General features: G+C 47.0%; 1 protein-coding gene across 4 annotated transcripts in view; it reads left to right on the forward strand.

Moving 5' to 3' along the window:
• Rnf8 (ring finger protein 8) overlaps positions 1–12,757 on the forward strand; it is a 31,609-nt gene extending 18,852 nt beyond the window's left edge. The window contains exons 6-7 of one of the 4 annotated variants that reach the window (XM_027394422.2): positions 38–242; positions 12,612–12,757. In XM_027394422.2, the coding sequence (XP_027250223.1) occupies positions 38–242; positions 12,612–12,688 (282 nt within the window). In that variant the 3' untranslated portion in view covers positions 12,689–12,757. Of the gene's footprint in view, positions 1–37; positions 243–1,806; positions 3,356–5,378; positions 5,789–12,611 lie in introns of those variants that run through there. The other 3 variants (XM_027394418.2, XM_027394421.2, XM_027394420.2) reach the window with 3 other exon arrangements.
• The last annotated feature ends 610 nt before the right edge of the window (positions 12,758–13,367 follow it).

Consider the following 13,367-nt stretch of genomic DNA (forward strand, 5'->3'; position numbering starts at 1 on the left):
GTGTCAAGTGTCCTTGTGTGTCCCTTTCACACTGCAGGCTGTCACCCTGAACTGCGCCCACAGTTTCTGCTCCTTCTGTATCAGTGAATGGATGAAACGGAAACTAGAGTGTCCCATTTGTCGAAAGGATATTGAGTCCAAAACCCACTCCCTGGTTCTAGACAATTGCATTAATAAGATGGTGGATAATCTGAGCTCAGAAGTGAAAGAACACCGGAGTGTCCTTCTCAGGGAACGGAAAGGTAAGTGGATTTTGAGAGTTCCTCCTCAACAAAGGACTTAATTATTTCTGAACCCCATTAGGTATTTTTAAGGGGTGAGTTGGGGATTATAATGTAGTCAGTGATTTTTGAATTAAGGACAGGCAGGAGGAAAGGAAGTGTAAAGGGAGTTGGACTGAACTAGACCTAGCCTCTGGAGTTTGAGCATCAAGAGGTAGGAAGCTTAATGTGTGTATACCCTGGTCCTTGGAGGGCGGTAAAAGAAAGCTGTGACTCGAAAACACAGTCAGATGGCTTGCCATATGGACCACCAGATGGTGCTGTTGCTGAAGACAGCTTGGTTCTGCCACTTGAGTTGACATATTATAAATAAGATGTGTGTAAGTTGGAGTCGCGGCTTGGAGAATACCTGGGAAACACGTACCAGCTCTGTTTGTAAGAGCCATGGCTTACGGCCCGGGTAGCTCAGCAGTTCTTCCCCAGTATGTGCAAAGCCCTGGGTTCCTCCCAGTACTGTTCCGTGTGCACACGCCTGTTCTGTCCTGGTGGGTCTCCGGTTAGAAGACTTTGGTGGAAAGATTGGAGAAGGGATCTTCATTTATTTAAGTCAGTGGTTCTCAACCTTCCTAATGCTGTGACCCTTTAATACAGTTCCTCATGTTGTAGTGACCCCCAACCATAGAATAATTATTTTCTATGCTACTTCATAACTGCAGTTTTTTACTGTTGTGGATAATGCAAACTTCTGTATTTTCCAATAGCCTCTTGGGGTCGTGACCCACAGGTTGAGAACCACTGATTTAAGTGATAGTGCCACACACAGGCTTGCCGTGTCAAGGCCTACAGAGAGCCACTTCTTTTTTTTCTTTTAATATTTTTTTTTTTAAAGTGGTCACCAGATCTCATTCAAGGTGGTTGTGAGCCACCATGTGGTTGCTGGGAATTGAACCCAGGACCTTTGGAAGAACAGTCCAGTGCTCTTAACCACTGAACCATCTCTCCAGCCCAAGAGAGAGCCACTTGTTTTGGTGGTGTTGCGGCAGAAGAGACTCTTAGAGCAAAGCAAGGAAGCTGCTGGGTAGGATGTGTCGATTATTGAGCAGAGGCGTATGGCTATCCTGTTCCATCACTACCTTCTGAGAGTTGGGAATTGAGGAGCTGCTGTCCATACTCCCACCCCGCCACTGTGTGTGGCTTGGCGGTACTCCAAGCGATGCTGGGCAGCCTCAAAGGCCTGATACTGTCAACAAGAACTGGGTGTTCTGTTTGTAGCTTTCTTCTCTCCTGGCCCTACTGCAGGTGTCAAGTATTTCAAGTAGGGACAGGAGTCTGCTGCTGACTGGTGGGGCAGCTGTGCTGTGGAACTAACTTGGCAGGCAGCCAGCGCATCATAGGACTGGCAGTGTGGAAGCTGATCGGGAAGCCTGGGTTAGCCAGTCGCTGTCCAGGAAGGGGCTCTTGGTTGCTTCCTTGATACCTGCTGGAGTATTCTGTGCCCAGTGTATAGAGCTCCCACAAATTTTACCTCTGCCCTTGATTCTGGCAGAGCTGCATTGCTCTCCATTTCCGCCTTGTCACTCCATAGGAGCGTTACGCTAGCCCTGGTGTGGAGAACAGTGCCCACCCTGAGTGCTCACTCTCAGCGCTCACCGGCCAGCTGGAGGGACACAAAGGCAAGGAGACCCTGTGTGGCTTCACAGGGAGGACTGCTCCTCCTGGCCTGGGCAGGTGGACATGAGAGGATCCTGTAAAGGAAGTGATGTTTGGACCAAGCTTCATGGCTTCCTGGAGGACATGGACTACAACTTGCAGAACAGCCAAGACCTGGAGGGTGGGCTGGCTGGCTGGCGGGCTGGTGGGCTGGTGGGCGGGCTGGCGGGCGGGCAGGTGGGAAGCTTGTTTTTTGTCATCTTGCTTCCCTTCCAGAGAGGAACACTGTCTGGAGCCAGATTCAATCAGGATCAGGTTATGACCTTTGAACTGGCATGTGCTGACTGTGTCAGGGAGGGGACACCTATGAGAGTGCAGTTTGCCCATCGAGTGCCATGTTGTTCTCATCAGTCCACTCTCAGCTGGCTGTTAGAAGAGCCCACGTCCCAAGTTCACCTCCGTCTCCTCTAATGTAGAGGCACTTGTATAGAGTAGATACCCCAGTTCCCCTCCCATTCTCTGCAGAGGCTAACCAGGCCACTCCTGGGCCTCTTTGGCAAGAGTGGCGACCACACAGGAAACAGGTCCCTGTCACGTACACTGTCACAGCACTTCTGGCAGCAAGTGCAACACTGAGGTTTTCTCTAGACAGACAGAAGGTTCTGAGACTTGATTTAGGGAAAGCCGTGCCAGAGCCATCAGCCTCTCTGATGGGCTATAGTGTGGGGGTTAGAGAAAATTCTAAATTAAAATGCCAGCTCTCTTTGAATGTGCCATTTGAAAAGCTGGTTTAGTCCATAGTGCATGGGGAAGTTTTAAAAAGAAATTAGGATCGGGCTGCAGTAATGGCTCAGTGGTCAAGAGTACTGGCTGCCCTTCTAGAGGTCCTGAGTTCAAATCCCAGAATCTATGTGACAGCTCACTGTAACCCCAGTCCAAAGGGATCTGACACCTCAGGCACCAGCTACACACAAACATACATGTAGACAAAACACTCATACACATAAATAAAACAAAATACATAAAAATCCAAGCGTAGGCCCTGGAAAGTGGTGAGCGTTTGGTTGTCTGCTGTGCAGATGCCCCGTGTTCTCACTTTACCAGGAGAGGTGCCCTTCTAAGCCTCCCTGACAGGTGGGCATCCCCAAATTCTGGGTCTTAGTGGGAATCACTCCTCCCCACTGAGAAGCCTGAGGAGAGGAGGGGGGCCTTAGGAAGTTGGATGCCTTGAAGCCAGGGTAGATAACATCTATCTACTCAGGTGTTTGTACGAGGGGCCATTGTGGTTGTGTGCACTATTGACACAGGCAGGGAGCGGGTGAAGGGAGAGAAGGAACTTTCTATGTCCTGTTTTGTTTTTTGAGACAGGGTTTCTCTGTAGCCCTGGCTGTCCTGGAACTCACTCTGTAGACCAGGCTGGCCTGGAACTCAGAGATGCTCCTGTCTCTGCCTCTGTCTCTGGCATTAAAGGTGAGCGGCAGGAACATTCTTGTGTCGGATACTTTCCCTCCCCTTTTCTTCTGCTCTCATGAGGTTAATTAGCCGATGGCTGTTCACACTTTGATCTCCCTGTCAGTTCTTCCTCCTCCTCTTCTGTCCTGGTTCTGTGGTGGTTGTGGGGGTAGGTTTGAGACAGTCTTACTCTGCAGGCCAGGATGGAACTCAAAGCTGTCCTCTGGGAACCTTCCAGTGTTGGGATCCTAGGCCTAAACCACGGTTCCTTGCCTCCCTGGAGTTTCTGAAAAGAAAGAAGCAGGGCTAGAGAGGTAGCCAGATGGTGGGAGAGGCAGACAGTAGACAGACCCAAAATAGCTGGAGGTAAAGTTTTGTTTTCAACTCTGGTTTCTTCAGATTGCAGTCTCCCAATCCCTTGCTTGTTGTGATGCTAATCTGAAGCTCCTAACGGGAGTGTGTGGTAGAGAGAGGCACTGGGAATCTGTGAGGTGTGGGCTGTTGAGAGCCACCAAGCTGTGACTTCAGCCACCTCAGTCAGCTAAGAGGAAGGTGGTCCAGAAGAACTGGCAGGGTCCTGGGCCCTGCAGAGGTCTGTCTGCTCCTCTGGAAACCGTTCTGATGTCGCCCATCTCCTTCCTTTGTGGGGGGTGATAGCACCTAGCAAATAAATTTTAGACAGCAGGTACTTGTGTGACTCAGCCCTGTCCTCAGAGATGGTGGTTCACATGAAGCCAGCGTGTGGCTGTTGTCTGCGGGAGTATGTTTGCCTAAGGTTGCACCCGGAGAATGCACAGTGCCACACTTGGGTTATTTGTTTATTGAGGCAGAGTCTGCTGTGCAGACCAAGCTAACCTCAAACTCAAAGAGATCTGCGTGCTTCTGCCTCTGCCTCTGCCTCCCTAGTGCCACCATGCCTAGCTATAAGTTTTTGATTTTTAAGACTGTCACGGGCTAGCAATGAATGGCCACCACTAGAATTATTCCTCTTGTTTCTCCATTACTGCCCCCTCCCCTTTCTGTCTTCTGTTGTTCTTTTCCTCACCGTGTTTGTTTCCCTTTCCATCCTTAATTGGTAATCCAGAATACAGTTTGAGACTACAAGAGAGGAGGGAGATGGCTGTTGGTAAAGTGCTTACCAGCATGGGGACCTGAGTTTGATTCATGAGCCACTTAAAAAACTGAACCTGGTGGCACCTAAAACTCCAATGTTGGGGTAGTGGGGACAGGTGTGTTCTTGGGACTTGCTGGGAGCTTCCTCAGTAGACCTCAGGCCATAAGGAGAGACAATCTCAGGAAACTAGGTGGACCCTAAGGCTGGCCAGCCAACCCAGTTTCGGGCACAGAGTCGTGCATGCACCCATACAGAGAAATGACAGTGGCATTGAAGGAACTGTCGAGAAGGGCCACCCTATTAGTGGTGGTCAGCTCTGGGCTTAATCGGACTATATGAAGTAGTGAGCCATCAAGTCCTAGTCCCTTGGACCTATCGAGTCTATGCCCTGTGATTGCCGAAGCTGCCTTCTTCCGGGAGGTATAAAGTTGTTCCCTGACTTAGCTCTGTCGTGAGATGTCTTTGCCATATCACCAGAAACTGCTGGCTGTAACACCCAGGATGAGAATAGCTTTCCCAAGTGCTGGCACTCCCTCTCCGTCACACCCAGAAGCACAGTCAGCTGTGTTTGGGAGAACCGTGCTGTGCTCAAAGACAGGTCCTGGGCCGCCCTCGAATACCTGTCCACCTCACATTTAAATATTATACCTCACATGGTCTAGTGCTGGAGAGGTGCTGGCTTTCCCGAGCCTGTCAGTCTTGAAGGTGAAGACCCGCTGTCCCAGGTGGGATCCTCTTACTGCTGGAGGCTGCTGGGGCAGTGCCATCAGCTCACAGCCCAGCTTCAACCAGGACCAAGCTTCAAGCTGTGACATGAGCTGGCTTGCTTTCTCCCTCCCTCTGGTGGTGTGGAGAAAAAGTGAAGGAGGCAGAGATGGAAGGGGGATATGAGGGGGTGAAGCCCGGGCTCCTCCTTCATGTATCTGTCTTTCTCTCCAAAGCAAAGAGACTGTCATGAAGGTCATGCTCCAAGGACATGGGAGAGACTCTAGGGGGATGGCACCTTGGAGTGGTCTAGAGGATTCCCTGGATTCCCTCAGGCCGCTCCGGACATCATCTGGGAAGCCGTGTGCTGCCGCAGAGACTGAGCAGGCCTTGCGTTGTGCCGGCCCTCCTGACACCACCGTCTCGTGTCACTGGGACTCCACACTGACTGCTTCACTACATGATAAATGAGTTGAGTTCTGTTGTTTCTTAATTTGTTGATTATTTTTGATACCTCATGCCCTCCTGTTGATGTCTTCTTGGACTGCCCTGAAGGCGGCTTGCATTTTGAGTCTGGTTTACCTTTTCTTTGTGAAAACAAGATGTCATTTCTTGGAAATAAAATGTAAAACCCGCCATTTGCTCAGCTGGGCTCCAGTGTATTTGCCTTCCCCTGCTTCCGACTCCCAGACAGTCTCCCAGGTAAACACTGGCAGCTCATAGACTGCAGCCAGGAAGAGTGGCTGCCCAAAATAGACTGCCAGCAAGCGTCAGCTCAAGTTCATGGCCAACCTGGTGGGCCTTGGGTACCCTGTTTTCATTCTGGGGGTGTCCTTTCTTTCCCTGTTGGGGGAGCTCTTTCATGCAGCTGCCATTCAGAGGGTGTTTGCAGCTCTCTTCCTCAGCTTCATGAACAAGCAGTTACTTAAACCAGAGCTCGACACAGCCTTCTCTTTATTTAAAAGGTGAGGTTTGTTTTGTTTTGCCTTGCCTGGCATCTTTTCCCATACTTTTTTTTTTTTTTTTTTAAACCCATTGAGACAGTTTCATGTGGCCCAGGCTGGCCCCAAACTGTGTGTGACTGAGGGAGGGAGACCTTGCCCTTTGTCTCCTCCTCCCTCTGCCGCCTCAGTGCTGAGGTCACACCTGTGTGCCAGTTTATGGGTCACCAGTGTTACCTGAGATGAGAACGAGGGGGAAGGAAGCCTGTTCCTGTAGTGGGGGTGCCAAACTGTTACATCATGTAGTGACTTGATTCCCATCTGCCCGGAGAACCATTCTTTGAAAATTCTTTGTGTAGGAGGTCAGAGTGCACATGCGTTGAGTGTGTATTCCAGAGGCCAGCCTAAGTTGTCCTTGTTTTTTAATTAGTTTTGAGACAAGGTCCCTATATAACCCTGCTGTCCTAGAACTCACTCTGTAGACCAGGCTGGCCTTGAACTCACAGAGATCTGCCTGCCTCTGCCTCCCGGGTGCTGGGATTAGAGGCGTGTGCCATCAACGCCCAGCTGCTGCTGCTTTTTTTTTTGGAATGCTCTGTTTTTAAAAGACAAAAATTAACCTAAGCTTCCATCCCCCGCCACCTCCGAGCCCCAGAATGTTCTTTCCCTGGAGAGATGACCAATACTAAACATCACATGCATCTTGCTTGCTTAGAAGGCAGCCAGCTCTCCTGCCCTGTGGTGTTAGCACTGCCGAGTGCAGCCACCACTGTGCGGTCCTCTAGTTAAACTCCACCAGCATGCTGAGAAACCGGGCGAATTTATGGAGCAGACAAATGTAGCCAGCCGTGCAGTTTCCCGTATCTACCTGGGCTATGATAGCGTAGAAAAGGCTCACTCACCCTGCCCTTTGGCTTGCCTCGTCCCAGCAACAGACTGTCAAGGCAGGAGACTGTGCCCTTTGTGGGCTTCGTAGCTGGACATCTATCATCTGGTTTTCTGATTGGAAGCTACTATTATTAAAACAACAAAACCCTCAGATTCCCTCATTAGTTGGAGTCTCTCTTCACTATCTTTTCTCCTCCTCTGTGAGTGACCATCAGTCACGTAACTACAGTCACCATGACCCCAGGAGTCACCATAACTACAGGAGTGCTTAGACTGGACAGCTGTCTCCCAACTGCTCATTTGCTTTTCATAGCCTTCGTCTGCACCTAGACTGTCCACCCCTCATCTGAGGATAAGCCAGAAGTGCCCAGCGCCCAAAATCAAGAGGATCTCTAACTCCCATTGTGGTCTTCCTCTAAAAAGCTCAGATGAGGCGGCCCTGGGAATCTCCCGCCCACAACTACAGTCTTGTTAGGAGGCGTGGGGCCAGAACTGCGTGGCATGCTACCCCTGACCACAGCAGGGCGATGCCTTGTTCTGAGTACTCTTGAGCTTCACTCAGAGGGAAAAAGCTTACTTTGCTAAATTTTACTTTAATGAATTTTCTCTTATTTACTTTGCAAATGGGAGTTGCAGTAGGAGTGGGTGGATGGGAAAAAAACTCCAGCTCAGCCAGTTCTTGAATGCAGAGAAGCCTGCTTATCGTAGTGACAGCCTGGGCTTCCGAGAGATGCTCAGCGGACACTCCGATGGCGTGTTTGACCGTCATAGAACCCACGGGCCATCCCTCCAGGATGGGCCCCCTGAGCTCAGGTAGTCTCCAGAAGGTATTTCCTGCTTGCTGATGTTCTGTCAAATTCTGGAGTCTTACCTCGGATCCCATGTTTAGCCCAGTATCCCTGCTGCTTAGCTAGCTTTGAGTGCTGTGGGTGCCTGAAACTGGCCTGTTTTTTCTTTTGTTATATAATGGTTTTCTAATAAATGCAATTCAGTTATAGTCGCTGAATTCTTACTTTCACGTGTGTGTGTGTGTGTGTGTGTGTGTGTGTGTGTGTGTGTATTCACTCGACTTTGTGCCACCTGCTTGCAGGAGCCTAAGAAGGCCAGAGGAGGGTGTCAGATGGCCTGGAACTGGAGTCACAGGCAGTTGTTAACTGCAGTGTGGGAGCTGGGAACTGAATCTGGGTCCTCTGTAAAAGCCATAAGCCAAGCCGGGCTGTGGGGGCTCCCAACCCTAGGGAGGTGGAGGCAGGCAGATTTCTTGAGATTGATGACTTTGGCTACCTCCGCCCAGTTTAGTTACTGCAGTCTTGAAACACGTGGTAATGGTGGGTTGGTGGGGCAGGCTCATTCTACAGGCTTTCAATGGACCTAATTTACAGTGTAGAACATCTTCTTCACATTTCTCACCTGCCGCACTCAGAGCCAGTATCTCATACCTGGCTAGCACTACTGGGCAGAGGCAGAGGCAGGCACAGGCGGATTTCTGAGTTCAAGGCCAGCCTGGTCTACAGAGCAAGTTCCAGCACAGCCAGAGCTACACAGAGAATCCCTGTCTTGAAAAACCAAAACAACAACAAAAGGTGTAAAGGTGTGTGTGTGTGTGTGTGTGTGTGTGTGTGTGTGTGTGTGTTTGTATGTATATGTGAGTTAATTTTAATTGAAGTTTGATACCAGCAAACCTGAATGTGCTTGTCACCCCCCCAGCTTGAAAGGGCATCTCAGTAAAGCTGCGTGTTCTGACAGGCATCTCTTCATGTCATCGGCGCTCTCCTTTCTTGTGTGCACACTAAAGCCATCAAAGAGTTCCTATTTTGTGCATCCTTTTGTAAACTACAAAGGCTTTGAACAGTTTGGAAATAGTAAAAAGGATTTTTTTATTTCCTGCCAAATAAGTTTTAGAAAGAAACCCTTGCCACCATGCACAGATGGACCACTGCCGTGCCTGGTGGGGTCATTTTAATGAGGAAAGTCACTTACACATCATATATATATATATATATATATATATATATATATATATATATAATTTTTCACAGATGTGCACCAACAGCAAAGTCTCTTTTAACAAGCCCCACAAAAGAAGTTTTGTCAACAGCCTTAAATGTCATCAACCAAGCAGGTTTCTGAGTCAAGCAAACACATTTAAACAGCCTTTGAAAAGCCAGTAGAAGAAAGCACAAATTGCTTTTGTGCCGAGAAGTCTGAAAATGAAAATATGTCTTGAAGCACTTTCCTGGGAGGAAGGCAGAAATATTTAACTGAAATAAAAAAGAACAAAAGAAAAAGAAAATTTACTCCATGGACATTATTAGGAAGGGAGTCTTATTGATGTGTTGGTTTCTCTGGAAGAGTCTTTTAACTGAGTCTGAGTCTCACCTTTCAATTCAGTGTTACAAAGTCAAGATTATGGATGCTACTGAAAGATATTAAAACATTCTCTGCCAAGTGGTCAATAAGGAAGAAGCTGGAGAATATGCCTTTTTAATGTACAATTCTGGCATTTTTCTTTGAAATTCTGGAAATGTCTGGAACACCTCAGAAGTCTTTCAAAGCTGTTTCCACCTTGATGGCTTCTTAAGTTGAATCATGGTTATGCAAGCAATCCACTTCATTCTTACATAAAGGGATTCAAAGTTCTTAAAGAGATTGACTCAACTGATGGTGAATTCTTAATCTTCAGAGGAAAGAAATGCAACGGACCTGCAAAGATCCTGGGGATTATTGTATTTCTTGAGAGTGGATTATTCTCGCTTTGATAAAAACAAAAACAATAAAAACAAAAATCCTAGAAGTTTTAATTTACCTGTACAGTGTTGTTTTTTTAATTTACCAAAAAAGATGTTCCTACTTAGGACTACTGAAACAAATGACAAATTAAATGTCTGGTTTAGAGAGATGGCTCGGTAGTTAAGAGTACTTCAGTTCAATCCTCTGCAACCCACACTAGGCAGCTCACGTGGGTCTGATGTCCCCTTCTGGCCTTCATGGGGGCACATGTGCACATACCCACACAGACATACTCATACAAATAAAAAAACTATCTATATTGCTGGGCGGTGGTGGTATACACCTTTAATCCAGGCACTCAGAGGCAGAGTTCGGTGTGTAGAGATTGTTGTCACCAGCGAAGTGGTTCCAGTTGCCAACTTGACACAACCTAGAATCCAGTCTCCACGAGGGACTGTCAGATTGTCTTTGGGCATGACTGTGAGGGATTATCTTGATTGTTCGTTGACACCGTGGGTGGCACCGTTCCCTAGGCTGGTGCTTCTGGCTGTATAAGTGTAGAAGGTGAGTTGAGCTGAGCATTAACAGGTACGAATGCATATATTCCTCCCTGTTCTTGACTTGGGTGTCATGTGACCAGCTGCTTCAAGTTCCTGATGCCTTGACTGATCCCCAAGATGATGCTCTGTACCCTTGTGAGCTAAAGTAAACCCTTTCTCCCCTAAGTTGTTTGTTTTTGCCAGGGTATTTTATGATAGTAACAGAAATGAAGCTAAAGCTTTTTTTTTTTTTTTAAAGATTTATTTATTTATTATGTATACAGTGTTCTGTGTTAGTATTCAGGCATCTGTACTGGTCTGTCCTTGGGGTCCTGACAGGGTACACCCTCACCTGCAGCCACTAAGAGCACCACCTGTACACATTCACTATGTTCCCTTTTAAAAGGGCCCCGCCCACCTCCCATCTTCCTCCTCCTCCCTCCCCCTCCCTTCCTCCCTCCCTCTCCTCCCTCCCTTCCTCCCTTCCTCCCTCCCTCCCTCTCTCTCCCTGCCTCTCTTTCCTCTCTCTGACTGCTCATATCCCCATAGGCCAGGCTCCCCTCTCCCTTTCCCCCTTTTATGATCCCTTTCCCTAAGGGAAAAACCCTCCACTTGTGGCGTTTTTCCTCTCTCTTTTTTTTTTTTTTTTTTTTAAATTACATTTGGTCTGCATGTATCCCTGCAGGCCAGAAGAGGGCACCAGATCTCCTTACAGAATGTTGTGAGCCATCATGTAGTTGCTGGGAATTGAACTCAGGACCTCTGAGAGACTAGCTAGTGTTCTTAACCACTGAGCCATCTCTCCAAGCCCCGAGCCTCAAGTTTTTAAAAGGCACTTACAAAGAAAGCAAATTTGAATGCAATTTCTTTAGTAGATACGGGTGTAGTCAGTTTATTTTGCCATGGGTAAATTCCAGTAATTTGTAGTTGTTAAGGAATTGACCCAATCAGTTGGCTCTCAGAGGTTCTCAGAATGCCCTTATTAAGGCATTAACATCTGCAGGGTCTGTAAAGATGCCCCATCCATCCTGATATGTAACCTTTTGTTGTCATTTGTTAATCTGGAAAGAAATGCAATAAATTACTGAACTTTTCAAAGAACCAACTTTTTGTTGCTAAGCAGGGTCTCGAGAAGCCTAGGGTGGACTGACATTTGCTCACAATGATGAATTTGAATTCTTGATCCTGCTTTCTTGTCTCCCAGTGCACACCTGTGTGGGTTACAGATGTGTGCTCAGGATTACTAAGAATTTAGTTTTCAAAAATAAATTATAAAAATTCAAAAAAATAACTTGCGGGGTTGTAATAGAAATACCTACTTTTTACACTGGATTTAAAAATCACTGTCTCCCTTTGTCCATTGGGATGTAGAGAGCTTACTATTCTGTTCCTTTACTTTCCTCTGTTAGAATCTCCCTGAGGATTACATCTCCAAACATTGAAAACCCCATCAGACATTGTTATATTTGTCTGGCTCATTATGTATATTTTTAAGAACTTGAAAGTATGAAAAATGATCCACTGTATGTTTAAATAACAGGGGTGTGTATGGTTATTATTATTATTATTATTATTATTATTATTATTGATAGGGTCTCACAATGTAACTCTGGTTGGCCTTGAACTTGATATATAGACCAGGCTGGCCTTGAATTCACAGAGATTCTTCTGCCTCTGTCTCCCAATTGCTGGGATTAAAGGTGTTTGCCACTCCTCCCATCTTTTTAGGCAGACTTTCATTCTGTAGACCAGGTTGGCCGTGAACTCAGTATGTAGCCCTGTGCTGCCTTAGACTTGCAGCAATCCAAGGCTACATAGCAAGACCCTGTATTAAAAAAATTTTTTTTCAGCCGGGCGTTGGTGACATGCGTCTTTGATCCCAGCACTCAGGAGGCAGAGGCAGGCGGATCTCTGTCAGTTCCAGGCCAGCCTGGTCTCCAGAGCAAGTGCCAGGATAGGCTCCAAAGCTACACCGAGAAATCCTGTCTTGAAAAAACAAAAACAAATATTTTTTTCTGCACCAAAGTTTTTTTTTCTTCTCTTTTTCTCCTGGGACTCTGATGTTAAATCTTTTGGTTTTGTTTTCTGGGGCTCTATTTTTGCCTGTCATGTTTCCCTGTCTAAACTTGAGTCTGTATTTGGGTCATAATATTTGGCCTCCGATGCTCCATGCATAGTTAATTGTAACCTATCTTGATGCATAAAAAAAATGTGGTAAAACTGCCATAGCAATGAAGGAACTGATCTCAGCCAATCAGAGCAGCCAAATCCTCAGCCAATCACAGACTGAAGGCTTCAAAACCAGCCCATGTAAAGCGATCTTGGATAATCGCCAACTGAGTAATTTTGTGTGTCATTTCTTCATTTTCAGGTGACCAATACAGCTTCTCCTGCTGTTGGTGGAGGCTTCCAGAACCATCTTCAGCCTGGAATGCTGTCTCACTCTAGAATATTTTTCTCTTCCTTCCTTCCTTCCTTCCTTCCTTCCTTCCTTCCTTCCTTCCTTCCTCTCTCTCCTTTCCTCTCTCTCTTCCTCCTCCCCTCCTTCCTTCCTTTCTTTTTTTTTTTTTTTTACAGACAGGGTTTCTCTGTGTAGCCCTGACTCTCCTAGAACATGCTCTGTAGACCAGGCTGGTTTTGAACTCACAGAGAACCGCCTGCCTCTGCCTCCCGAGTGCCGGGATTAAAGGCATGCACCACCACCACCGCCGCCTGGCTCATCTAAGGTGTTTTCTAACAATACTCTTCATTGATGGAATCTTCAAGTTTTGTGACTTTTCTATCATCTCTCTTCTGCTATGGAGCCCATCTTGTGAAATAGTCTTTATTATTCTTTCCTTTCTCTCTCTCTCTTTCTTTTCTTTTTGAGATAGGGTCTCACTTGCTGGCCTAGAACTCAACTATGTAGATCAGGCTGGACTAGAACTCAGATCCATCTGCCTCTGCCTCCCAAATGCTAGGATTAAAGGCATGTGCCACTACACCTAGCAGTTACTGTGTTTTCCATTGATTAATTTCTCAAGTCGCTTGTTTTTATATCCTCTGTTTCTCAGCTGACCATGACTCTATTTGTTCTAAGATTCTTCAAGAGTCTGTGTGATGGCTTTGAGGGTTCTGGCCTTGCTGC

The sequence above is a fragment of the Cricetulus griseus genome (genome assembly GCF_003668045.3).
Source record: "Cricetulus griseus strain 17A/GY chromosome 1 unlocalized genomic scaffold, alternate assembly CriGri-PICRH-1.0 chr1_0, whole genome shotgun sequence".
In the NCBI taxonomy this organism is placed as follows: domain Eukaryota; kingdom Metazoa; phylum Chordata; class Mammalia; order Rodentia; family Cricetidae; genus Cricetulus; species Cricetulus griseus.